A 26940-nucleotide genomic window follows, 5' to 3' on the forward strand; every position below is an offset into this window, starting at 1 on the left:
ATGTTTAAATTGTTTAAATTATTTTATAGCTGAGATAATCTATTGAATAAATTAAAAGTTGAAACCCTTTCATCTAGAAGAAACAAAAATGATTATTAATTTGTTGCAAAAATCTTAGAAGGTCCCCTTGCTTCTATCCAAAATATCTATATGAGCTATGCCATATTGTGTAAGAACAAAAGAAGCATCATTAACAACCTGTAAAGAATAGAAAACAAATGTTTTTCCTAAACACTATTGTCAGTAATTATGATGACTTTAACTGATTCTAAAGTTCACATTGCATTTCAATGTATTCATTATGTATATTTTAATGTACTTCTTAACCCATCCGCTTACCATTTAAATGCCAATTTTTTTGCCATGAAATACCATTTAAATTTGGCTATCTCCCGTGAAGGTTGCACAGCAAGACAAGATGTCAAATATTGTTTAAACTATCCAAGCAATTTATGTGAAAATTTTATATTTTGAAGTGGAAGTATAGAAATAAGTATGCACATATGCAGTTTACTTGAAAGATAATTAGAAACTCACCTAATAAATTTGATCACACACATCGTTGCATTCCATTTCCATTCCTCAACCTTTTATATTTTTCCTGCTACAGCCACCTCTTCCTCACTTTCACTACATTCTTCAATTTCACTAACATAAAATGAAGGCCCGTGTTCATCTCCCCTTCCAAAATCCACATTTTCCTTTTCATCGCTATCGAAAAGCAACTTTTCAATCGCAGAATCATCTACAACATTCTTATGCAACATGTTTGCAAGACGTAACAAATGAAGGTTTGTTTACATGAGAAATTACTGAACAAAACACGCTTGAAATGGTATGAAAAACTTAGCAGCACAAACATACACGTCATAGATTTGAAAGATCATACAACCTCTGCCATCTATTGAATGAAAAAGGAACTACATGATGAAAATCGGGAACCCGTCGATTCGACGACTAGGTATGGGAACAGAATGTCCAGTCAGGCCGTCGATTCGACGACTAGGTAAGCGGATGGGTTAATGTGTTTTGTACTGCTCCTTTACATTTTAGGTGTTACCTCATTATCATATATGTATTATACAGTAAATGTGTAACATATATATTCTTACATGTACGTACTGCTGTACTAAGGTTCATTAGCTGTTCTTCAGCAGAATAATATAAGCATAAATAAATAAATAAAATGTGTACCGAGTGTTGCTAGGGAAGTGAAATAAAAAACATTAAAAGAGTATCATTCTACATTTGTGTATTAGTCACAAGGCTACATTGATTGTACAAGTCATGGAAACAACAATATGTGTTGTGGATGCTCTGGGAGACTACTTTGATGGTTCATAGGATGCTTCATGTGCATCTCTTTTATTTTTGTACTGCCAATGTAGCCTTCTGACTAATACATGCATGTAGAACAATATTATTTTTTAATGATTTTCTTGGCACTTCCCCACCAACCCCTGGCCCACATGACCTGCATTGTTCATACATTGTTAAATTCTCTAGTGTACTCTTCCATTTGCATAATTAGAATTTTTGTGCTGGTCCTGCATTCTCGCGAAAAATAAAATACCGTATTTACACGTATATAGTGTGCGAGTGTGCATAATGCGCACCCTGGTTTTTGATGGGTAAAAGTGACAAAAAATTATATCTCATATATAATGCGCAGAACAATCCAGTTTCAAGAAATGGCTTTCTTAGTTGTAGGTTGTAAAGCTGTTGCTATGCTGATCAAGAGTGAATGATGTCATACCTATTCAATTGCTCATTCCTTCTTTTTCAAAATATATACTTTTTCTTTCCGTGACTAATGTAACATTTATACGAGGCACATTCAGGACCTTCCAAATAACAGTTAGCACCACAAGATTTCTTCCATTAACGAATTTACACACTCTATGTATGTCATATTATTTGGCAAGTAATACCTTTTAATTTTTATTATCTTTTTCCTTATGTTTTCTTTCATCCAAAGTACCATAAAAATCAGAATGTTCCTTCAGGTTTTGATGAACTTATTTCAACCACATTTCACATTAGTGTCGTTATCTTGTATGGAATACTGTTTCCATTTTCAGAAACTGCAGGATTCAAGCTTTACAGTGATATCATGATAGGGTTCCGTAAACATGAAAAATCAATGCAAGTGTCCCAAAATCATGGAACAACCCCGTATGGTTTCATGTTGGCTGTCTGAATTATTCCGTGCATAATACCCACCACAGTTTTTGGGGGCAAAAATTTTGGAAAAAGTGCGCATCATACATGAGTAAATACGGTAGTTACCATGACTTATGCCCTATGTTTGTGACATAAAAGTTGTGAATATTTTCAGTATTACAGAAGCTTTGAGACAAAACATCAAACTTTCTGTCCTTAGAGAACTGAGCCAGCTCATTACCAATACTCCCACCTGCTTAGATGTACATGCACCAGTGAAAATCTGTCATAAGAAGCAATTAGGAACTTGGCACACTTCTACACTACCTACTGTTTCTGACTAGATTTTCTGTGAGCTACAAAAGACTTCATGATCTGCAACTACAAACTGGACTGCTGCAAAATCGTTTTTTCTTCCAGCTACTCCAATATGGAGAATTTTTAACATATTGTAAACACACGGTGTTGAGTTTACATGCTCCATACGATTTCTCAGCATTACTCCCTGAATTGGCAACAGGCACTGAGCATTTCATTACTGCAGAATAGTACCTTGAAGTACTGTCCAATGTGAAAATATTTTTCCTCCTATATTTTTCAACCCTTAAATGCCAGTCATGGCATATATGTCACATTTTGGTGTGGTCGCTAACACTGACTGTTTTTGCATAGTATGAGAGTTTTGGAAAACATACTATGACACAGGTAATGCTTGGATACACGTGTTTTGAGTTCTACATGAGTCTTGAGGTATGCCATTAGTAATTAATGAATTTTAATTTGGAGCTATATTAAGGGGGTAACAGACCAGAAGATAATGTTGTTTCTTTGGGGGGGGGAGCTTCTTTCATGAATTTTGACATCATCATTCTTTTCTGAATTCGGGTGCTTCAAAACTAGTTTTACCAAGGAAAAGTGTCCTGTAAGGAACTTCTGAGTTTCCTATTCACACAATAGTGCTAACAGAATGTGGTGAGGGGAAAAATGTTCAGAGGAAGTCCTGTTTCCTTCAGAGAGGGATCAACAATGCTGGATGTTTCAATATACTTGCACTTTGAGAAGCATGGCACTGAGAGCCAAATGACTGCTCGGAGGTGCCAGTGGATCCTTGCTATTTTATACATGAATTAATATGTGCCTTTGAAATTAAATATTGAGTAATAGTTTGATTACGTCTAGGCTTGTTGACAAATATAAAAATATGGATGGCATAGCAGTAACGTCATCGCATTGTAATCAATTGATCCTTGGTTTTGGTTAGAGTTGGTGTTTTAAGTCCACTTTATGCACAGATAGGCTAATCGGGACTGGATCTACAGTTTAAAGTGGGATCCGAACCACTATGTACCTCCACCGGGTATCAAACCCAGGACCTCTTGATTACAAGGTGATGATGCTACCACTGTATCATCGGGGAGGCCCTCAATTGATCCTGGGTTTGATTCCTGGAGGAAGCATATAGTAGTGACGATCCTACTTTAAACTGTAGGTCCAGTCTTGATTATTCTACTTTAAGTGGACTTAAAATACAAAACTCCCAATTCAAATATGAAATTAAGATTATGTTATTTGTCAAGCACTTTGAGCAGAACATCTCATAGCCAAAACACAACCTTTTTACATGATGTTGAAAGCAAATTTCAAACAATAACTGCACCAACAAACTTGATAAAGCCAAAAGAACAGTGTGTTTAAATCTTGAAACCGTGTACATATTGATACTTTATTACATCAACAAATTACAGGTTCAAAAATGTTGTAAGGCCTCCATTGGGGCTCTCTTCTAGATTTAAATATAGCTTGTTGGGGTGAAGCATTCACTGTGCATACATGAACAAACTGAGGCAACACGATGCATGGTACTCAGAAAATGGCCGTCCAAGTGACACGTAAGCGACAAGTGATATGTGCAACTTTGTTGTGTTGCTTCAGTTCAAAAGGTTCAATTGATTATTGAGGGTTCTATTCCAAGCAACACATATCGCTTGTTGCCTGTCATGTGATGCTTCTCAGTTGTCAAGATTTCAGTGTGAAATCTCCTTCAGTGGCATGCTGCATGTGTTACTTTGATATGAAATCTCAATGTCATACACTATGTCACTTCAGTCTGTTGTTAGCAAATGTTTTGCTTTAGACTGAAGGGACCTGTGGCACATGTTGCTTCAATGTGAAATCTCTGTGTCACTTGTCGCTTCTGTCTAAGCTCCTTTACATATGGATTCAGAAGTTGCTCCTCTCAGATGGCTACCAGATGGGGTCAAGGTAAGATACAAATGTATTTTTGTGTAATTGTGATTTTCTTGCTTCACATTGGAAAATATTTTTTCTCAGAAAGTGTGAGCAATTTTTGCCACAAGAATGAAACACACATCAAGAAATATGCAGGTATCATTTCAAACTCTCGTGTCCCAGCATTGCCTACAAGGGGCTCAATAAAGTTCAAATTTCATTTAAAAAATTATATTTATTTTTACAGGGTGGCTACAAACAAGCAGAAATGAAATTCCCTGACTTTTCCAGGTTTTCCAGGACAAAATTTACATTTTTCCCTGACAATTACAAACTAAACTAAATCTATATTTTTGCAAATAGAAATAATAAACTCACACAGATCCACGTATGGTTTTGCTAAGTACCAATATTATCTTCTATGAAATTGACTTAATTTCTCTATTCTCTATGATTTGAATTCAAACTGCAAAATAGTGAATTTGGAAAATTATTACAATTCACAAGCTAGGGAACGATTACGGAATTTTTCATACGCAGTAAGTTTAAAATAAAATACTTGATTATTTTTAAAGTTACGACTAAATGAGATAAGAGTGAAGAGTGATTGATTAAGAAATACAATTTGTAATTTATCAGTCTCCTTAGCTATACATTCTCCATATTATATGTTGATATTTCCACTGAGGTTTGGAACCCTCTGCTTGCAAGAACCATGAGTGCGGACTCATTTTTCAATGCATAAAGTTACTTCTCTCTTCTCTGTAAAGCAAACAACTTAACTCTTGCATATAAGTGAAACAATTGAATCGAACAAAATAAAGTGTCATATTTCCTTACATTATCAATGGGATTTCTGCATCAGTACAATATATCCATGCGAAGTACTGTGAAACTGACAATATGCAGTTATACCATTAATACTGACGAGAAGGTTATGTAGGTATTATAAATTTAACACAAGGAATTTATAGAATTGCATTGTATAGGTACCTGATTTAGCTAACCACACATTTAAACAGGAACACTCTAATAAAAAAGGTTCTGAAAGTTCATATACGAGGGGCATCCTGAAAAAAGCTCCTGCAAAGGTGCCTATACGCAGCACTAGTGCTCGGAGAGCTACACACACACACATGCAGGCAGGAAGAAGTGGCATGTAGCTGTAATCTGGTATAGTTGCAATGCAGCCATTTTAGGACAGTTCTAGGTTAAAGATTGCAGCTCTCATACAGTCTCCCACCGACTGCGATGTAGCCTACATTGCACGCTCAGAATTTGGCACAGAGCCACCAGCAATCGTGTCGGGTGTGCAGACCGGACGTCGTGAGTGATAGTAAGGTCAGACGATGGTGCAGACAATTCACGGAAGGCCAATCGAATGTGCACAACCACATACAGCTGAGTACACACAGGTACTTTGCATCACTTCGGGTGAGAGATCTTGGACAACTCCCTGTACAGCCCTGGCCTTGAATGTACCGACTTTCATCTCTTTGTTTAACTGAAGAGGTTTCTGGCAGGGCAAGGATTTGAAAGCTACACTGCGGTAGAGATAGTTCCAGTCTTTGCTGTCAGACACATATAACATGGGCATACAAAATTTAGTGACATGCTACGACAAATGCCAGAACAACGGTGGTAATTATGCCGAAAATTAGGTTAGGACTCACTGTTACTAATGTAATAAATTACAACTGATATTCTTGCTTTATTTATGCCTAATCGGTAGGGACCTTGTTATTTTTTAAAAAAATTGGTGTATTTTCTTATTTTTTATTTTTTACTACAAGTTGTTATTTACCCCAAAATTCACATTTTCATTTTAACGCATTTTCTGGCAAATATCTGAAATTATAGCTTCATGGTGTTTTTAAACTACTGTTTCAAAGTAAGTCAAATGGCTTACGCCTCTTCGTGAGAGTTTGATATCTTGAAAGTTATTTCGGGAAATTTATTTTCCATACCCCTTTTTTAATTTTAAGGTAAGGATTTTAGATAATGGAATTTTCCCCGTATATACTGAAGGGTGCATAATGACCATAAGTGGCGACGCACCCAAAAAATTAAAATCAATCAATCTTACGTGAAAGATACCGATATATTATGGCACCAAAAATTGGCATTATCTTTTTTTGACTTGTTAAGTTGAAAAAATTGTAGGAAATACATGATTTAATGTGGCTGTCCATGTACGTATAACTCTATAGTTTACTCTTGAGTAAAATGTTGGAAACCTTGCACGTTCTATGTACACAAACATGGCCTAGAAAAGACAAGAATGTTGAATTTCATGGAATTTTTCGTTGATTTAGGACATTTCTTTAAAAAAAATCGCTAAAAATGCCAACAATTCACATTTTATGCCAAATTCACATTATTTCGAACGGCCGAAAAATGTGTCCAGACATCATCACTGCACATTCCTAAACATAATTTCGCAGCAATTACCATTTTTCACAGTTTTCGCGTTTGCAAAAAAAAATCAATGTCCCTACTAATTGGAAATTACTTTCTGGCCACCCCTCGTATAAATCAGTAGATGGAAAGTGAAAATTTAGCAGGGCTGGCAGAAAAAAAGTCAATTCTTGAAGAAAGTGATTTGCCTTTATGATTGAATGATTCGAGTAAATATGATATTAAAATATTTACGTATCTATTATTTGTATTTTATTTCATAATATTGGACATTAACCTTACTCAGTGAGAGATTAATGACCATCTCTCATGAGTTTAAACAGACAGGAATTTACAGTGTTGCAGTAAATTTGAGGTTGGGAGCATGCACTTGCCAATTTTTATAACGTTCACTAATGCAGATTTATGTTTCACTTTTTCGTGATAGTATTCAATATCTATTCCATTTGGTTGGACTCTTCTTGATATCTAAGAATAGTGCAATGTCATTGTAAACGTATGTTAACTTGTGCGAAACCAGTAATACGTCAGGATGATGAAAGAAAACCTTCGTAAGCACTGCTACATTAAATAAGGCGAAGTGAGCCAGAAGAGTAATAAAATTCCAGCAGCATATTTGCAGTCTAAAGCTCTTCTTGTTTATGCATTCGATTTTTGTTGGATGTTGCAGTCCATGCAATTTCTGTCGCATCTTGTAGTGAGATACTTTGTCAGGTGGCGATATTCGACAAAAATCGTATGTATCAATGGAACCTATTTGTTTCCATGTTCCTTCAGTTTGTCCAACAAAATGCCTTACTACGACGTCCGACAACTATCGGACGGCGCCACCCGCTTTTATCACCTCCATCTGTTGACAGGTCCCCTTACTACTCCCATATGGACAAGAAAAAAATGATAATTCAATGCATTTTCCACGTAATATTTAGAGGCTTAACATTTACTCCCCCGATGATACCATATGGTATCATCACTGTAAGGTCGTACTCGCCCGATGATACCATATGGTATCATGGTGCTGATTACGAAATGAATGTGCTTTTTAGACCTTCATACACTTATGTTTGGGTGGAAACTCTGACACAGGTATGGAGCAAGCCTGGGAAATTCATATTGATGACCAACCTCCCTCCTCTCTGCAACATATCCATGCCAAATTTCCGAACAGAGTTTCACATTTTGGCTCATTATTCAACTTGTATGGCACCCAGGAACATGAAACACGTTTCAATCTCTTGGGAAACGTCAATTCTTTGAAGAGAATACTAAGGTTTGCGCCTTCTCCCCAAAATAGCGGGAGAAGAGGGGGCAAACTCCAGATTTTTTTTTTCATCGAAATTCGGTGGTCGCGCCCCCAAACCCCCCTTCCTCGGTTCGGCATTCTGAATTATACACGGTTGCATGCTATGATGATTTAGCTGCAAAACAAAACTTATCCGAAGTAGATTGCTCCTATAGTGCCCGAGTTATAACAATTTTCCTCCAAAAATGCAAATTACCTATTTTTTGTAAAAAAAAATATAAAAATCACATTTTGGCTTATTATTCAACTTGTATGGCACCCAAGAACATGAAACATGTTACGTTCTCTTCAGAAATGCCTATTCTTTGAAAAGAACACTAAAGTTCGCGCCTTCTTCCCAAATAGTGGGGAAGAGGGGGCAAACTCCAGATTCTTATGGTTTCTTCATTGAAATTAGGGGGCTGCGCCCCCAAACCCCCTTTCCTCGGTTCAGCGTTCAAAATTGTACACGGTTGCATGCTCTGATGTTTTAGCTGCAAATTAAAACTTATCCGAAGTAGATTGCTCGCATAGTGTCCGAGTTATAACAATTTTCTGAGCAATATGCAAATTACCTATTTTTAGTAAAAAACAGTGTTTCACATTTTGGCTTATGGCACCCAAGAACATGAAACATGTTTCATTCTCTTTGGAAACGTCCATTCTTTGAAGAGAATACTAAGGTTTGCGCCTTATAACCAAAATAGCGGGAGAAGAGGGGGCAAACTTCAGATTTTTATGTCTTTTTCATTGAAATTCGGGGGTCGGGCTTCCCCATACCCCCTTCCTCGGTCAGGCGTTCTGAATTGTACACGGTTATATGCTGCGATGTTCTATCTGAAAAACAAATTTATCTGAAGTAGATTGCTCCCATAGTGCCCGAGTTATAACAATTTACCTCGAAAAATTCAAATTACATATTTTTCATAAAAAAAAAAATCACATTTTGGCTTACTATTCAACTTGTATGGCACCCAAGAACATGAAGCATGTTACTTGCTCTTAAGAAATGTCCATTCTTTGAAAAGAATACTAAATTTCGCGCCATCTCCCCAAAATAGCGGGAAAGTAGGGGCAAACTCCAATTTTTTTGATTTTTCCATTGAAATTCGGGGGTCGTGCCCCCAGCCCCACCTTCCTCGGTCCGGCATTCTGAATTGTACACAGTTGCATGCTACGGTGTCTTATCTGAAAAACAAAACTTATCTGAAGTAGATTGCTCCCATAGTGCCAGAGTTATAACAATTTTCGTCCAAAAATGCAAATTACATATTTTTCGTAAAAAAAAAAAAAATCATATTTTGGCTTATTATTCAACTTGTATGGCACCCAAGAACATGAAACATGTTTCATTCTCTTGAGAAATGTCTATTCTTTGAAAAGAATACTAAATTTTGCACCTTCTCCCCAAAATAGTGGGAGAAGAGGGGGCAAACTTCAGATTTTTGTTTTTCCTATTGAAATTCGGGGGTCGCGCCTCCCAAACCCCCTTCCTCGGTCCGGCGTTCTGAATTGTACACGGTTGCATGCGCTGATGTTTTAGCTGAAAATTAAAACTTATCCGAAGTAGATTGCTCCCATAGTGCCCGAGTTTTAACAATTTTCTGTTCCCGTGCAGAGTTCCATAACGATATATTTAAATTAAAAAAAAAAAAAGTCAATGAACACGAAATTCCCTGACATTTCCCTGACTATTTTTGACACCTCAAATTCCCTGACTTTTCCCGGTTTTCCAGGTTTTCCAGGTCTGTCGCCACCCTGTTTTACTTTCACCCTTCTTCTACTTGTTAAATGAACTTTCTTTCAGACCATAGGCTTGTAGCCTAATCTGTACTGAGCAAAACAAGGTAAAATTTGCAACTCTAGCATTCCTACTCCTAGTTTTGGAGATACAAAATGTTATTTAAACCATTGCAGAATTTTAAATTCCCTGCTGAAAACTATAATATAACTGTACTATATTATTAATTATAATAATTATTATTATAATTAATGGGCCATGTTAATCAGTAATCTAGGGGTTTCAACCACTATAGGCAATCATTGAATCAGTGATATTACCAATCACGTGCATTTATAAATAACCTGCAATTTAGTGGAATATCCCATCACTTTTTATGAATAAAAACAAGTAATTCACATGACATGTTTTGTAAAATACACAGTTTGTTTTCAAAGGCAAAACCCATTGCAATACATTAATTAAGGTGGTGAGTGAATTATTCATGTTCTTCAAGGAACATTTGTAATTTATACTGTATCAGTAGAATATCTGCTATCAGTATCAGTTAATTTCACATCAGAAGTTGTAGTTTTCAAAATCACAAAAAGTCTCATATCAGTTCACTTTCTGATACCAATAACAAAATGAATTAAATAATGAGGACCAAGAATTAAGGACTAAGGTTACATGTTTTGTGGAAGTCAAGCACGTTTTCAAACTGTATTAAGCTTGATTCACATCTACGCTCAAGTAACGCTCAGATCACCCTCCGCTCATAGTGTGGTCAAATATTGTTGAATGATTTTTAAATAGAAGCATTCACACCTAGTGGTTTGGTCAAGGTTCGCTTCGATCACACTCAGCTCGCACTTCGGTCATGATCAGGTGGAAAAAATATTTGACTGGAGCATGAGGGGGCGGAGCTTGACTTTGCCGAAGCTTGATCGTTCATGTGAACATGTGTAATGCTCAACCCACAATTCAGTAGCAGTCTTCAGCCCGTTGCAGAGGATACACAACCCAGTTTTGTGTATAGAAGATGAGCAGGCTGAAGTCAAAGACCTATTGAAACACAGAGAAAGGCGAGTATAGATATAATTGATTGTGCAAAAAAAAATCCAAAATATTTTCCTCTCAATTCTGTTTGTAAAACATCAATCAAAATATGTCATTTCATAAACCAGAGTAAAAGAAAAAACTGAGCGAAACAACCAAATTCCAATTATAACCAATGAAAAAAGTTCAATAGGGGACTAACCACAAATATGATCCATGAGCACTAGTTGTAATGACCTTTTATGCATGAATTAAAATCCTTAAATCAAAAAGGTAACCTGTTGACGGTCATATTTTTCCAGACAACAAAATTGTCATTTATGTGTGTGTGTGTGCAAAGGAAAAGGAGGCATTGGTCAACCCTCTGCCAAGGCAAAATATCATTCTTGATATCTAGACAAACTTGTTCTTCGTTTACTGAATACTAAACAAAACTATTCCTCTTTTTTAGTCAAGGAAGATGACTTTTCACATGATGTGCGTAACAATTGGGTCCTTGAAACTAGGCTTAGAACCTGATGTTTATCTGTCATGTGTTGTGTCAGAAACTTTCTGATAAAAGAAATGGTCAACAATGTTGATATGAAAGAATGAGGCCAAAAATGTTCATGCCAAACCTAGACCGAAAAAGTAGTGTTTACCATGGTTGACATTTACAGTTTTGCATATTGTAGCTGCAAATAAACGTTTGTCGATTTCAAACCGAAAGTATATCAATAAACAATATTATTTTTTAATAGCTGACCTCCATGGCAGAGTGGTTCCGGGTTCGAATCCCAGCTCGGGCATGAGGGTTTGTGAGTGTCTATTCATAAATTTCATGATATCATCACTCATCCTCATCTTAGCAAATTAGCCAAAAGTGGAACAAAAAGCGAAGCAAAATAAACTAAATCAATCAATCCATGGCTGAGTGGTTAGCACAACGTGCTACGACACAAGGTGCTTTGAATTCGAATTCTAGCCTGGGCATGGATGTTCTTTGTGATGTCCCTTCATCCATTTCGTCATATCACAATGCATCCTCATCCTCGCAATTAGTCAAAACTGGCCGAAAAGCGAAGCAAATCAATCAATCCCAATTTTTCGCAATTCTCTTTCTTCTTTATTTTCTTCTCATTAATGCCAGTGCTGTAACAGATAAGTCCATCGTTGAAAGTATCTTAAACAATGTACTTAGCACAATCGGCAGGCTTTTTATACAGAAAAATTGGTGTACTCTATGAAGAAACCAACATGAGACTCACGTTGATCGTACCTTGATGGGAGTGAAGCTTGATCGCTAATGTGGATACCCCTGACCATGAGTGGAGCGTTAGGGGACAGTGACCTGAATGTTGCTTGAGCATAGATGTCAATCAAGCCTTATAGCGCATAAAATAAAATTTCAAACCCAACATATATAGAAAAAATATTTTCACACTTTTGGCAAACAGAAGCTTATAAATGGATACATATCAATTAATCTGTAATGCAAAATAACCTATATAACCTATATCTTCAAAGCAGCTTGTGTAAACAAGTTACTGAAATTGTAATTTATATCAGAGCATATTCACTAGGTAGTCTTTCAGATGGCAAAAGTTTATAAATCCAAATGGAGATTACTTTGCCAATTCAAATGAGACTATTTTCATGAATAAACATTTTATTTCTTTAAAAAAGGCTGAGAAATAATTTGTACACATAATACATGAAATTATGATTTCAGTATCTTAAATGTTGTGTGTCATATTTTGAGAACACCTTTGCTAAAGAATTAAACCAAAAAGAAAAGCTTTTGATGCATAAACAAAAAACTCATACTTCTTGTTACGTATGACACTTATTTTCTTGCAAAACTAATGTTTTCTGATTACAGGTTATGATTAGAATTTCTCTTTTGGGTAATGTGCAAAAAATACAAACCACAAGGTTCTTTTTAATTGAAGCATGTAAGAGATTTTTTTTGTATTCGAGTATATGTGCCTTTCTTATCCAAACTATTTAATGCTGTTTGAAACTTTTATTAGATAGAAATTATTCGGCCTGTTGTCCTCTTCCACATTGTGATTATGCTATTGAAAACTTTTTTGCTTCTTCTGGTACTGTCTTTTCACCACTGCACAATAGTTATAATATGTGCTTGTTTGGCTTTGTGCTGCCATTGGGCAGTTATCTCCAGATTAGCTTGGTGCCCACAGGGGATCTTTGCTCCTATTCCCCTTCCTTAAGATATTTGTGCTCCATTGCATTCGAGGTGGGTCAGGGCATGCTTTGTAACCTGTCACAGCATTTCATAATTGAAGCATTCCACCGAATAACGCTGTATGGCACATTTCAATGAATGCAAGAACAACAGATAAAACCTGTTGTATGTTATTGAACTACAGTAGAAACAACATAAAACCTTATGCAAACACAGTAGCAATCTTTGGGCAACATCCGACCTTATGACTGGCCAGCTTGTAGGAAGCAGGGTCGCAGCATGATTTCACTGGTAACTTAGCACATTCCCAAAAGTGCCATACAGCGTTATTCGGTGGAATGCTTCAATTATTCTTTGACCCTTGCACCACCCTACACTACAGAGAAAGGAACTATTTTGTGGGGTGGGTGATCAAATAATTGTTTAGTGTTATTCTCTAATTTTCATTTTCATTTCTTTTTAAATTTTACTTTAAACTGAGTTGAGTGATATTTTTTGTGTGAGTGCAGGTGTGAGTTTCAAAGTTGTTAGTTCTGCTCATTTGGCAGTTTTATCATACATGTATTTTTTCTCATATCATCTTAATTATTTCACGTAGTTCACATACCACTAATTCACAGCCTACAAAAGCAAATAATACTTACTCGTAAGGCATCAAGCTGCTGCTGGGCAATTCCAGACACTTCTGCCACACAGTTCTCAAGTAGCTGCAATTGTATTTGTATTTTCAATAGGAAATCTTCAAGTAAATCTGGAATTACATGCCATCCTTGAACCAAAACCTAAAAATGGAAGAAGAAAAAATTCAATACCAGTTTTCACAAGGACCTACTCCAAAACAATATAACTAAAAATACTAGTACATGTGCTAATAATAACATGTATCAGTAAAACCAACTACTATAAGAGATTATAGTTTATATCAGGAAACTCAAAATGAGAAAAGAACTGTCAAATGTGAATAACACAAATTTCTCTGCAATGCAGCATAATCTTTATTTCTCCTTATTGTCTGTGCATTCTTATGTTCTGAATGCTGATGATGCTACTAGTAGGTTAGTAGTAGTTCATACTTTGCATAGATTTTCTTATCTTTTTCTCCATCTTTCTTCTGAATGGCACACTCACTCACTTCTTCTCTTCCTGTGCACTCTTATCCTCTTCATCTTTCTCTTTATTGTTTGTCTCTTTTTTCATTTTCTTCTCTGTTCTTCTTATGATGTGAATTATATCCCCTGTTTTGTATCCATTTTCCTGTGGTGCCTCAATTATCCACTTCATTTCTCTGACATAGCTTGCTTCATTGTTGCATAATCTCGTTGCTCTCCATAAAAAATTCTCCCAAATGTTGTCTTTGGTTCTCCTTTCGCGTGCAGATTCCTTGTGGATATACTTTCTCCCCGCAACTTTTTATGGTACACCCCAGTTTCAATTCCTTTCCCTTTCACTTCAATGGATATATTCAGGTAGTTAATTTTTCCATTGTCCATATCTTCTTCAGTATACTTTATTCTTTCATGACCTTCATTCAATAATCTAAACATCTCTTTTGTTGTTTCTTTGCTATGAAGATCACATCATCCACGTATCTCTTGAACAGTATCACCTCACTTTTCAAGGTTTCCATTGCTCTCCAATGTATACATATATTGGCTAACAAACATGATAAGGGGTTCCCCATAGCTAATCCTTCCCTCTGTTTAAATACTTCTCCTCCAAAACAAAACACACTATGACTTATGCACACATCTGCCCATCTTATTATGTTCTGTATTGTTAGTTCTTCCACCTTTGCTTCACGTAACCATTTTCTAAAGGAATCCAAAGCAATTTCTCTCGGAACACTGGGGTACATTTCTTTTATGTCAAAACTTACTAAATCATAATTTTCATCCCAATCTATTGTATTCAAAATACAGTGAAACCCCAATTTTACGTTCCCGCATTATACGTTTTCCCGCTTAATACGTTCATCCAGTCAGGCCCCAGAAAAAGGCCATGTTAAATAATAGGATGTTCACCTTGATCTTACGTTTGTTCGAACTCCCATTTCCCACTTTATACGTTTTCAGAGTCGTGACAATGTCTTAAAATTTGGCAGAAACCTGTTCTGTTGACCACGTGAGTTCTCCCTCCTTTATCTTGCTTTCGAAGCTGTTTCGAACTTCCAGATGTTAGGCTTTCATGTGAGAGGAGGGAGCAAAGAGGCATGGTTCAGTGAAAGGTGGTGGGGAGGGAGGAGGCGGGGCACAGCTTGCATTTGTCCCTCCTTTCTTGACGGACAGGAAGGTAAAACAGCACTTCTTGCATTCCCAGTAAAGATACAATGGGGCCGATTCTTCTGCCTCAGGATCAGACAACAAGTGCACTGTTGCCAAACCGATTCTCGCTAAATGGTGCCTGCCTTAGACTTTGGACAACGAGAGTTCGCCCTCCCCACTCCGAGTGGAAAATTGACAACAGGACTCGATCATCATTCACTTCATTGCCCACACACATTTACGGAATCCTTCCTAGTTGACGGGGATGAAAAAGAAAAGCGAGAAGGGGGCTTGTTTGTGAAAACTTTTCCTTTCTTCTTGTCTGCAACCTTGGAATAGAAAAAAAAATAAGAAGGGTTTGCCAACCTCCGCTATTGTTACTGAATAAGAACTGCATTTCTTTAATGGGAAGTCATTTAGATTCCTAAGGAAATACGATTGGATCTAGTCTATATTTCACTGTAAATTATTTTTAATCTGAAGTTTATTCTCAAATACTAATGTCGTTTGATCATCAGAATGAAGCTGAGGCTAACGTGATTCTTTTTTCTATGGGTAGATGAGCGATATTTTACTCAATGAAGGAAAAATATTCTTATCAAATCAATTGTTTTGGGGTAATGGGGGGGGGACAAAGTTTGGAAACATGTATTTTTCTGCGTGGGGCAGAGAATGGATTCTTTTATGCAGATTACGTGACTCGTGTGTTGTAAAGTGACGGGGCCAGGAAAAATGAGTGAAGAAATGAGGGGTGTGGCAATATTTTCTGAGAGCAGCCAAATTTAGTGCACAACTAAATGCCATTAAAATGCGGGTGATCTAAGCTACCACATAAAGTGGCTCTGGAGCTCACCCAGCCTAAAATAAATTTGTACCTGGGGAAACCTTGGGGGGGGGGGTTAAGGCTGCAGAGGATTGTTCTGATCAGATAACCTCCAAATTGGCAGAGATCGAAGAGTATGTGGGGTAAAGAAGGACGGAGCATGGTGCTGATTCACATGATCTCCCACATCCCCCTATATACACATCACAGCAGGGGGCAAAGTGCATGGAGAACTTTACCTTCGCCTTTTTCTCATTTGAAGGGGGGAGGGGTTTCTTTCTCATACCCCCTATGGTATCATCACTAGTCTTGGAATTACTGAAAAGTGCCAAGTATTGCTGCCCCAAATTTCTTGCTCGTGTGAAAGTGAGCCCCCTTATACGAGACATCTTAACCAATTAACATAAAGGCGAAAAGTGATCTCCTGTCTCCTTTCCTCTGACGTCTAAAATTATGCAGTTGCTCTTCAACCTGAATACGCTCATTCAACGAAAATAGCTTACTGCAAGTAAAAAGAAAAAGAGACTTGAGCCGGTTTCTCATTCTTTAATGCCTTGCAACGGAAATCTTGCTCCTGTCTGAAGCATTGACATGACAACGAGGGAGTGTGTCAAGCAGTGATCCTCCCCCCCCCCCTTTCCTTCTTCTCTTTCTGCAACTTGGCTGGGCAGAAATGAGCACACTTCTAATAAGACGGCATTGGCACAGCTCCACCACCTGTTCGTATCAGCCCTTCCCCTCCCTCCGTTGGAGGGGTGTCAGCAAGCAGCTGGCTACGGACGCTACTGTTTCGTCTCCTGGCTCCAAAGCTATGACTCATTCAGTCTGAAGGGAAAAAAATGGCAGTGTTTTGAATCTCGTCTCAGAAGGTTGTTTTGCTTTGACGATTAGGAAACATGACAGCAGGCACAATGCAAGAGTTAAAAAAAAGAAGAGACCACTTTTTTTTCTTGTTCTGCCTTCTGATAAACACCTTGAACACACAGAGCAGTGCAGGAAGGAAATGCACATGATACTAAGGATGGTATAATCGCAGTTTTCTTCGGAACCATTCACGTGCTGAAAATAAACCACGCAATATTAAAACGTTGACGGGAAGACAGAAAAAAAGAAAGAAAAAAGGAAACACGTTATTTATGGGGAAACTATTGGAGGAAGGGGTGTTTGCCCTCCACAAGACTTCTAAATCCAATAATAAATCGTCGATTAATATGGATGTAAATAATACTCAGTGGTGTGTCCAAGGGGGGATGATGGGGGTCATAATCCCTCCCTTTTTGCCAGTATTTCTGAAAAAAAGAAGGAGAAAGTCAAAGGCAGGAAAAGATGGCAAAGTGAGGGCTGGCTACTATAAAAAGTATATGTAACCCCATCCTCCTTTTGATACTATAATAATTATAATAATAATAATAATAAATTGTCTTTATTCAGCGGGCGAGGTTCAGCCAAGGGCTGCTCTGCCACCTAACCCTTGTCAATATGATAATACATATGATAATCCATAAGTTTATATAACTTATGGAGCAGTAAGCTAAACGTAAAAAAAAAAAAAACAGATACAAAAAATATTTAGAAAGAAAAAAATACATAGGAATTAGTTGCATACAAAAAAAAAAGTGTAACTAGAAATACAAAAGACAATAGTAATAATAATACAATAATACAATTCCTTATAGTGAGTGACTTGATACCTTCAGTATGTGCCCCCGACTCTGCCATTGTTCCATTAACAGCAGATCTTTTATTTTACCTTTGAAATTTAATGGGTTGTTTACACTAGCGATATTTGCAGGCAATGCATTCCATGCTTTGGGAGCCGAAAAAGAGAAAGATGATTTGTAGGCTGTGGTAGTGTGATTGGGTAAATTGAAGTTGTTCCGCTTACGGGTAACATACTGATGGATTTCCCTACAGGAAAGCATCTTCTCAAACAGGTACTGCGGTTTACCTTCTGTCAGTATGCGGCATATGAAACAGAGATAGTGCAACTTCCTTCTGTTTGCCATGGTAAGAACCTGATTATTATTTAAGAATGGAAGAATATGATCGGATCTTCTTGCTTGAAAATGTATCGGAAGCACGCATTTTGCACCATTTGTATTTTTTTTACTGAGCTTTTGCGAGAGTTGAGGGCCGTAAACATTATCACAATAGTCGAACAATGAGTAGATTAATGCTTGGATGAGTCTTAGCTTGCATTCCGCAGCGAGGAAGTCACGGAAACGATTCAGATTCCTGTGTGTTCCTTAAGCTTTCCTACATTGCGTCTTTACATGTTCTGTCCAATCAAAATTTTCGTCAAAAATCAGACCATGATTTTTAGCAGTGTCATTCCTGACAATGGGCAAATTGTTTATTTTGAGCTCGATCTTAATATTTTTAATTAACGACCTTGAATAATTTGTCTGACTACCATGCTAAAGGTCCCGGGTTCGATTCCCGGCCGGTTCAAATCAGGGAACTTTTCTAACGATGGAAGCGGCCCCGGTGCTCACCCAGCGTCGAATAACATGGGTACCTGGGGGAAACCCTAGGGGGTAAAGGCGGTCAGGGGCGTGATGCTGATCACATCACCCCCACTCACGACCGGATCAAGAAAGTGTGGGGCGTTACCCCCACCCCCTATACGACTTCATGGCATGGTGCTATGCACAGGGGAGCACTTTACCTTTTTTTTTACCTTGAATAATTAGAACCAATGATTATGAAAGTGGATTTTTCTGGATTTATTTTAAGACCGTTAGATACACACCAGTTACTGACGATGTTCAAGTCAGAATTTAGTGACTGAAGCTTATGTTCCAACGAAGCGTAATGATCTGAGAAATATAACTGGGTATCGTCTGCGTAAAAATGTGGAGTGAAGAATTTTATGACTTGCTGCAAATCTGCAGTGTAATGGGTGAAGAGGAGGGGGCCTAATATCGATCCTTGCGGCACGCCTGCTTTCAGCGTTATAGGTTGACACACGTGAGATGGTGAATTATGTAATACGACCCTTTGTGTCTGTTAAATAGATATACTTGTAATATTTAAGTTTGGCTAATAATAAATCATGCTGCACCGTGTCAAAAGCCTTACTGAGATCGAGAAGTACTAAAATAGTGACTTGCTGTTTATCAATGGTATAGAGAATATCATATACAACTTTAGCAAGAGCAGTGGCTATGCTGTGTTTCTCAAGAAATCCGGATTGCAGCGGGGGCAGTAAATTATTCGTGTTAACGTAGTTTAACGTCTGCGAATGCACTATTTTCTTGAGTACTTTAGTTAGCACAGGCAAAAGACTGATCGGCCTAAAGTCATTGTAAGAAGTGGCGATCTGCTTTTTCTGAAGTGGAAGGATTCGTGCTTCTTTCCACATTTCAGGAAAGACGCCACTGGAAAGAGAGGAGTTAATGACGTGCGTTAGAGGAGATAATACATAAGGCAAAGCATGTTTGAGCATTTTAGTGCTGATACCATCTACTCTGAAACTATTTGAGCGTATGCTATAAATAGTTTTATGTACGTCTTTTTCAGTTACCTCAGTAAAGTTAATATATTGTTCAGCGGTGGAACAGGTTTTGTTCTTGAAATGCTTTATTTGCTGAGCCTTAAGTGAAGGAGGAATTTCAGATTCATTGCAAATTTTACCAAAATGGTCATTAAAAGCATCTAGATCTTCAGTGGTACTTTTGAAAGAGAATGTATTATTGTGAGACTTTTTATTGTTAACAATACCCAATTGTTTCAACTCATTCCATGTTTCTCTCCGGTTTAAATTTTTCCCGCCAAATTTGAAGGTAAGATAACATTTCTTTTCTTGTCTTATGACAGTTGTTGTAAAGTTCTGTAGTTCTTTATATTGTTGTTGTCAGTCGGTTGGATTGTTCGAACGTTTGAACTCTCATAGCGCATTATCTCTGATTCGCATCAACAATTTAACATTACTGGTGATCCACGGTGCATTTTTCTTATTGTGTTTTACGATTTTTAGAGGTGCGTGCGTGTCGAAAACATTTTGTACATTTGAGGTCAAAAACTCCACTTTATTATTAACATCATCAAGTGCGCAAAGCTTTGACCAATCTACATCAGTTATATTTTTTACTATAAAAAGTATACATAACCCCATCCTCCCCCCTTTCGAAAATTATGCGCGCGTCACTGATAATTTCTTGTGACATCTAAAAATGAGTAAGCTTGACAAAGCTTGTTTTGTTCACTTCATGCTGTTGGGCTGATTGGGACTGGATACATATGCAGCTCAAAGTGGAATCTGAACCATTCTGCATGTCTTCAGGACACTTTGATTGCAGTATATAAAGATGCTTGACGTCTAGCTATAAATCACCTACCCCTACAATTACCCGGGACTTCAAAAACTAGCAACTAATTACAAGTTTACAGAGTAAATGACGATCCCACACAATCAAATGCATCAACTGAACCTAACAGGCAGCAGTTAGAAGCAGTCATCCACCATCCCTACCCTACGAAAGTGGGTCCCGTTAATCCGTCATTGACTTTCAGAACAGGTCTTGTTTTTTCCTTAGAAATTCATAATCATACATCTATCCCATTGTTCAAGAATTTTTGACATAATATACCCCTAAAAAGTCGATTGTGTAGTAATTTCTTACTAACACTTGAGTTTCAGCCCTCCCTTATGCTTTCCCGCTTTTTACGTTTCCCGCATTTTACGTCTTTTTATTTACGGGCTCTTGAAAAATGTAAAATTGGGGTTTTACTGCATTTTTTACTTCCTTGGAATTTTCTATTGCAAATTCTGTTTTCTTCCTGAGGACTGTTATTGTTCTCATACACTTTTTGGCTAATTTTTATGTTGGATGGTTGTACACTTCTCCAAAAGTTACTTGACCTCCCTGAAAGTTTTCTAACTCCAGAAATCGTTAATTTGTCAACATAACTCTTGAGCAGCAGTGGAGAGAAGCCAACTTTACAACACGTCCCTCTACTAGGCAAGAAACTCTGTGGTGAACGATTTATATTCTTGTTTATAACATGAAGTCAAAAACTATATTAATAGAGAAAAAACAGAAAGCATAAGCATGAGAAATAATTTTAGAGAATACTTGCCATTCAGCATGTCAAAATTAGAATCACGAGAAACTGTTCCGAGGTTGGAAACACTGCACTCACTAGTGGTCCACCAGGAGGAAATCGCTTTCAAGTTTAAACACAAAATGGCATAATTACAAATTGTTTATAAAACTCAAATATAAGAACATCTTGCAAGTACTGTGCAATGAGCAAAAATTAATGATTCTCGCAATTTGCAGCAAAAATCTGTTTGTCGCACAGAAAAGTGGTAACTTGCATAATCATCAACAGGTTTCAAGACATTTTCTGCAAGCGATGTTGTAGAGTATTGGTAAAGTACTTGCATCACAGTTTTTTCCCCCTAGGTATTAAGGGTCCCAGGTTCAAATCCAAAACTCTCCAAACTTTTTTTTAATATATTGAGTATGGAGTTTAGTAATTAAGTTGAATAATTTTGTTTCAGAATGTTCGCAAAAATTAATGCTGTGTAGAATTCGACAAATGTTTCCAGCAGCTCAATATATTTGCTTTTCATTTCTGGCACTAAAGAGGTGAGATTTGTTTTAAAACACTAACTTTACACTCGATCTAGGCATCCTACATGTGAAAAGTCTGCAATTATTTTGAAACTAATTTATATAACATATCCTTGATCATTATTACCATTCACTCTAAGTAATTCTTTCTATTATTCCTTTAAAAGCAATAGGAACATTGATCAATTTGGATCGAAAAATTCATCACATTCCAACAGAAAGTATTTACAATGTATGTGCAGACCAGGGTTCGGAATTTGATGAAGAATGACTTTGTTTTCTGAGTACTCAATACAATTCTAAACCTGATATCAGTCCTTTTCCCTTCAGGTAGAACCAGATAAAATATATTTAACAATTTTTTTTGTATTTTTAGGCCCTTTTTTTGGTATTTTTGTCCTTTTCAGTATTTTTTCCTTTTTTTTTATGCTGTCCCGCAGCTAAAATCCAAAGCATAGCACCTTGTTCCACATGGTCACAGAGGAGGACTTAAGGTAAAATTAGTCACAATATTTAGAAAATATAATCTTATGTACGTCAAACACAACTGCATTTCCAGTTGCTGGCCGTCTACTGTTTTGTAGAAAATTCGTTTTTAAAGTAGGTGAATGATTTATACAGGAAAAGAAAGTTGTGGTGTATGTTATATACAGAGGTCGGAAGTAGCGTGCTACTGTAGCTAGCTACAAAATTTGTAGCGGTAGCTGTAGCGGCGCTACATTTTGAAAATTATAGTTGTAGCAGTAGCGAAGCTACAAAATTCCTGTAGTTGTAGCGAAAATTTTGCTACAGCTGCATTTTTCCTGAGCATTTTGAGGTAATTTTGGAAAGCGGCAACGGCGTCAAAAGTAAAATATAATATTGCTTATTTTTGCAAGAGACTCAAAAAGACAAAGTCCATTACATGCAAATACAGATAATCTAGATTATAAATATCTTTATAACGCAGATTATAGATATCTGCGTAATTTATTTCATTAGCATCTGAATAATTCTAATATCCAGATAAGTAACTGGCATACATGAATATATTCTGGCTAATAGCCATTTATTTTATCTGCATCGCTATTTTGGGGAGAATCATGCCTCATTTGCTACACCGCCAGGATAAAATACCCCGTTTGCGCCACCCCTTGAACAAATCCTGTGGATATCGATGACGTAACAGACAGCAAAATATCGATATTTACTGTGTAAAACTCAACTTACAGTGCAAAAACGAGGGATCCATTTCCTACTAATCGGACAAAGCAATAGTGCCAGCAATCAATGGTTCAGTACGTTAACAGCATTGATCATTGTCAGTGTATAGGATCACACCGGCAAGAAATTATTGTTACAAGAACGATAGTGATTCTGGAATTACAATTATTCTGGTCATGATGTTTGTTCACAAATTTTAAAATAACAATATGTTTAGAACACTCGGATATACACATCAGTTTACTCAATATATTTTATCATATTGTAAAAAGAACGTACAAGTTATTGACTTTCATGCAAAAATGACAATTTTCTTTGTTAATAAAAAAGTAAAAAGTAAAGTAAAGTAAAGTGTTCCCCTGTGCATAGCACCACGCCATGAAGGCGTATAGGGGGTGTGGGGGTAACGCCCCACACTTTCTTGATCCGGTCGTGAGTGGGGGTGATGTGATCAGCATCACGCCCCTGACCCCCTTTACCCCCCAGGGTTTCCCCCAGGTACCCATGTTATTCGACGCTGGGTGGGCACCGGGGCCACTTCCATCATTAGAAAAGTTCCCGGATTTGAACCGGCCGGGGATCGAACCCGGGACCTTTAGCATGGTAGTCAGACGCGTTACCAACTTTGTTAATACAGTTTTCAAATTTATGGGTTTTCCCTACTTTTGCGTCCCTTTTCTGTAACTTTTTCTAATCATGGCAATGAGGATGCATTGTTTATTTAGTTATTTTCTTATCTATGGCAGTTTTCTGACACTTTTGACTAATTGTGAGAACAAGGAAGAATGATGAATGATGAGCAGAGTGGGGGAATGGAGGAGCAGGAGGTGCCCATCCTCCCAACTAGGCATCTTTCCTACTATTTGTTTTGAGTCCACTTTATGCACAGATCAGCTGATTGAGTCTGATACGAACCACCATGTGGCCTACCCTCCGCTGGGTATCGCACCTGAGGCCCTTTGAATACAAGGTGACAATTACAATTTTCACTGTGTCGTCGGGGAAGCATTTTCAATGGAAAAACTTACGTAAAGAAATTGCTCCACCTGTTTCTCATTTATACCATTAGAAGCTCAAGGTTCGAGCAAATATCCGCCATCCCCCAAATAACATTCTGTTTAAGTTAAGAAGATTAAATGGCTAAATATCACATTTTTATCTTATTGCCATTTTGCACAACACGTTATAGTTCATTTCGATACTTGCGATATTCTTCCAATTAATTTTAAAAGGAAGTATGTCACATAAATATTTTTGATATGACAATAAGAACATCACGGATTCGTGTAAGACCTAGTTTTTTTAATTGATATGCCACTTACAAAGGTACTTTATTCTCAAACACTTTACTAAAAATATGTAACTGAAGTAACACTGCTATAAAAATTATAGAATGAAGGGAATCATAGTAATAAATAACAGAATCTATTTTTCAGTACGTACAACTATCATACTAGGGCTTCTTTTGAATAGCCATATACTTGTTTTAAGTTTTTAATACAGAAGTAGCGCAAAAGTAGCGAAGTAGCGAGTAGCGAACAGGAGTAGCGTAGCGAGCTACTTTTTGGTAAATGTAGTTGTAGCTGTAGCGAAGCTACATTTTGGAAGAGCAGCTGTAGTTGTAGTGAAGCTACTTACAAAATGTAGCGTTCTGATCACTGGTTATATAGTAGTTTAGTAGTTAAAACCACCAAAAGCAGGTTTTATTGAATTATTCAACTTCCCTCTTTTATATTATTCGAAAATCAAGCTTTCATTTTCAGCACAAAAAGTATTTTAGGCTATTTTTATGAATATTTTTAAGGTCATTCTACGTCATTAACTTCCGAGCCCTAGTGATGACTAAGCTAATTTTCCTATCTGGTTTCTGCACCTGTTACATGGTATATCTTGGTCTGCTGCAATTGAGATGGCTCTCTGAAATTTAAGGTTTCAACTCTTGGAAGAAACAAACTTCGTTTCCATGAAGCTGAAGAAATATTTCGTTACACTTTTCACCTCCTGAAAAAGTTTCTGCTGCGGTTGGGAATCGATCTTACGACCCTTGTCACACAAGTCGAGCATGTTAGCACTACACCACAGACTCCTCTAACACACTATATACAGTGTGAAGGATGATAGTTAGGTCTTTTAATTTAACAACTTCTCGTATACATATATATCTCAAATGACGCAAAATAAAATTGTAAATACCAGCTCAAATAGTGAGGTGTCTTTCTCCCTCCCTTTCTGTCAATCAATATACATGTATAATTTCACTTTTCCCACTTTTGAGATTGGAAATGTTTGTGCTTGGCTGCTCTTCTTTCTCCAAAATTTGTCAGTACTTCGAACTTCTGCTGAAGAAACGAACGCACTACTTGCACATCCATGAGTATCCCAATATGTTTCACATAACTAACATGGAATGCGAATAGCCGGACCCTGTGACCGAGTGGTTAGCACATCGTGCTGCGATGCCAAGGGTCCCGGGTTTGAATCCCGATCGGGCTTGGTTGTTTGTGAATGTCCATTCATCAATTTCATCACTCATCCCCATCTTCGCAAATTAGCCAAGAGGCACAAAACGCAAAGTAAAATAAACTAAATCAATCAATGGAATATGAATACGATTCTTTGTTCAACAAAAATACCTATGCAGTGAAATGATATTCTTAAAACTTGATATTAAGCGCTACTGGCATCTGTGGTGTAATGGAAACGTGCTAGACTTGTGTGACAGGGGTCATAAGATCTATTTCCAACCATAGCAGAAACTTTTTCAGAACGTGAGAAGCATTTCACGAAGTATTTCTTCTGATTCATGGAAATGACGTTGATTTCTTTAAATAATTGTAAACCTTAAATTCCAGACAGCTATCTCAATTGCAGCAGGCAGATACCATGTGACAGGTGCAGAAACCAGATAGGAAATAAAGTTTAGTTGTCACTAGGGCTCGGAAGTTCATGACCATAGAATGGCATTAATACAAAGAGCCGATAAAGCATACTTCTCACTACTGCCATTGATTAAATATCATAGAATTAACCATAGAGCCAAAGTTACTTTCTATAAAACCCTAATTTGCAGCATAATGATATATGGGAGTAAAACATTGACCTTTAATCAAAGCACAGCCGATTTGCAGACTTGTTTGAACACAAAATACTGAAGATAATATTTGGACCAATAAAAGTGCAAGATATTTTGAGATTAAGAACAAGTCAGGAATTATTGAACTTTACAAAGATGTCCTCATCTCAACTTATATATAAGAGCTAAAAGTTTAAAGTGGGCAGGACATGTAATCGGGATGGATAAAAGCGGAATCCCCAAGAACGTGATGCAAGGAAGTTTTGGAGGGAGAAGATCAGTGGGGAGACCCGGAAAATGATGGAAAGAAGCTGTTGGAGCAGACGCAGTACAATTATTGAAACTAGGAAATGGAAGAGAGCAGCCTTGGATAGGACGGGATGGAAGAGGAGGATTGGTGAGGCCTTGGACCTAATAAGAACCAGAGTGCTATAGAAGAAGAGGAGGAAGAAGAAGAATGAAATTAAAATTATTTTTCAAAAATGGCCTAAAATACTATTCACGCTGCAAAAGTATTTGAAAAGCAAATGCATTTGAAATTCATGAAACAACAAGGAAGGAGAAAAATAAGCCTTAAAAATTAACAAAATGTAATAGAAAAAGTAAAAAAATACTGAATATGACATTAAAACACAAAAAGAAAAGGCCGACAAACGTAAAACAAAAAAGATGATAAAAATATTTATGTCTCTTTCTATCTGAAAGGAAACGGACTGATATCAGGTTTAGAATTGCTTTGAGGACTCAGAAAACAAAGTGATTCTTCATCAAATTCCAAGCCCTGGTCAGCACATACAATCTAATACTTTCTGTTTGAATATGACGAATTTTTCGATCCAAATGGATGAATGTTCCTATTGCTTTTAAAAGAAAAATAGAAAGAATTACTTAGTGAATGGTCATAATAATCAAGGATATGTTATGTAAATTAGTTTCAAA

At 37.0% G+C, this 26940-nt stretch overlaps 1 protein-coding gene across 1 annotated transcript in view; it reads right to left on the reverse strand.

The window, feature by feature from the left end:
- Positions 1 to 26940, reverse strand: part of LOC145983594 (KICSTOR complex protein SZT2-like) — a 605385-nt gene that overhangs the window by 504576 nt on the left and 73869 nt on the right. The window contains exon 6 of the mRNA XM_083116658.1: positions 13704 to 13841. Within this exon, the coding sequence (XP_082972784.1) occupies positions 13704 to 13841 (138 nt within the window). The remainder of the gene's footprint in view (positions 1 to 13703; positions 13842 to 26940) is intronic.

Source organism: Lepisma saccharinum, chromosome 2 (assembly GCF_977018435.1).
Source record: "Lepisma saccharinum chromosome 2, izLepSacc3.1, whole genome shotgun sequence".
In the NCBI taxonomy this organism is placed as follows: Eukaryota; Metazoa; Arthropoda; class Insecta; order Zygentoma; family Lepismatidae; genus Lepisma; species Lepisma saccharinum.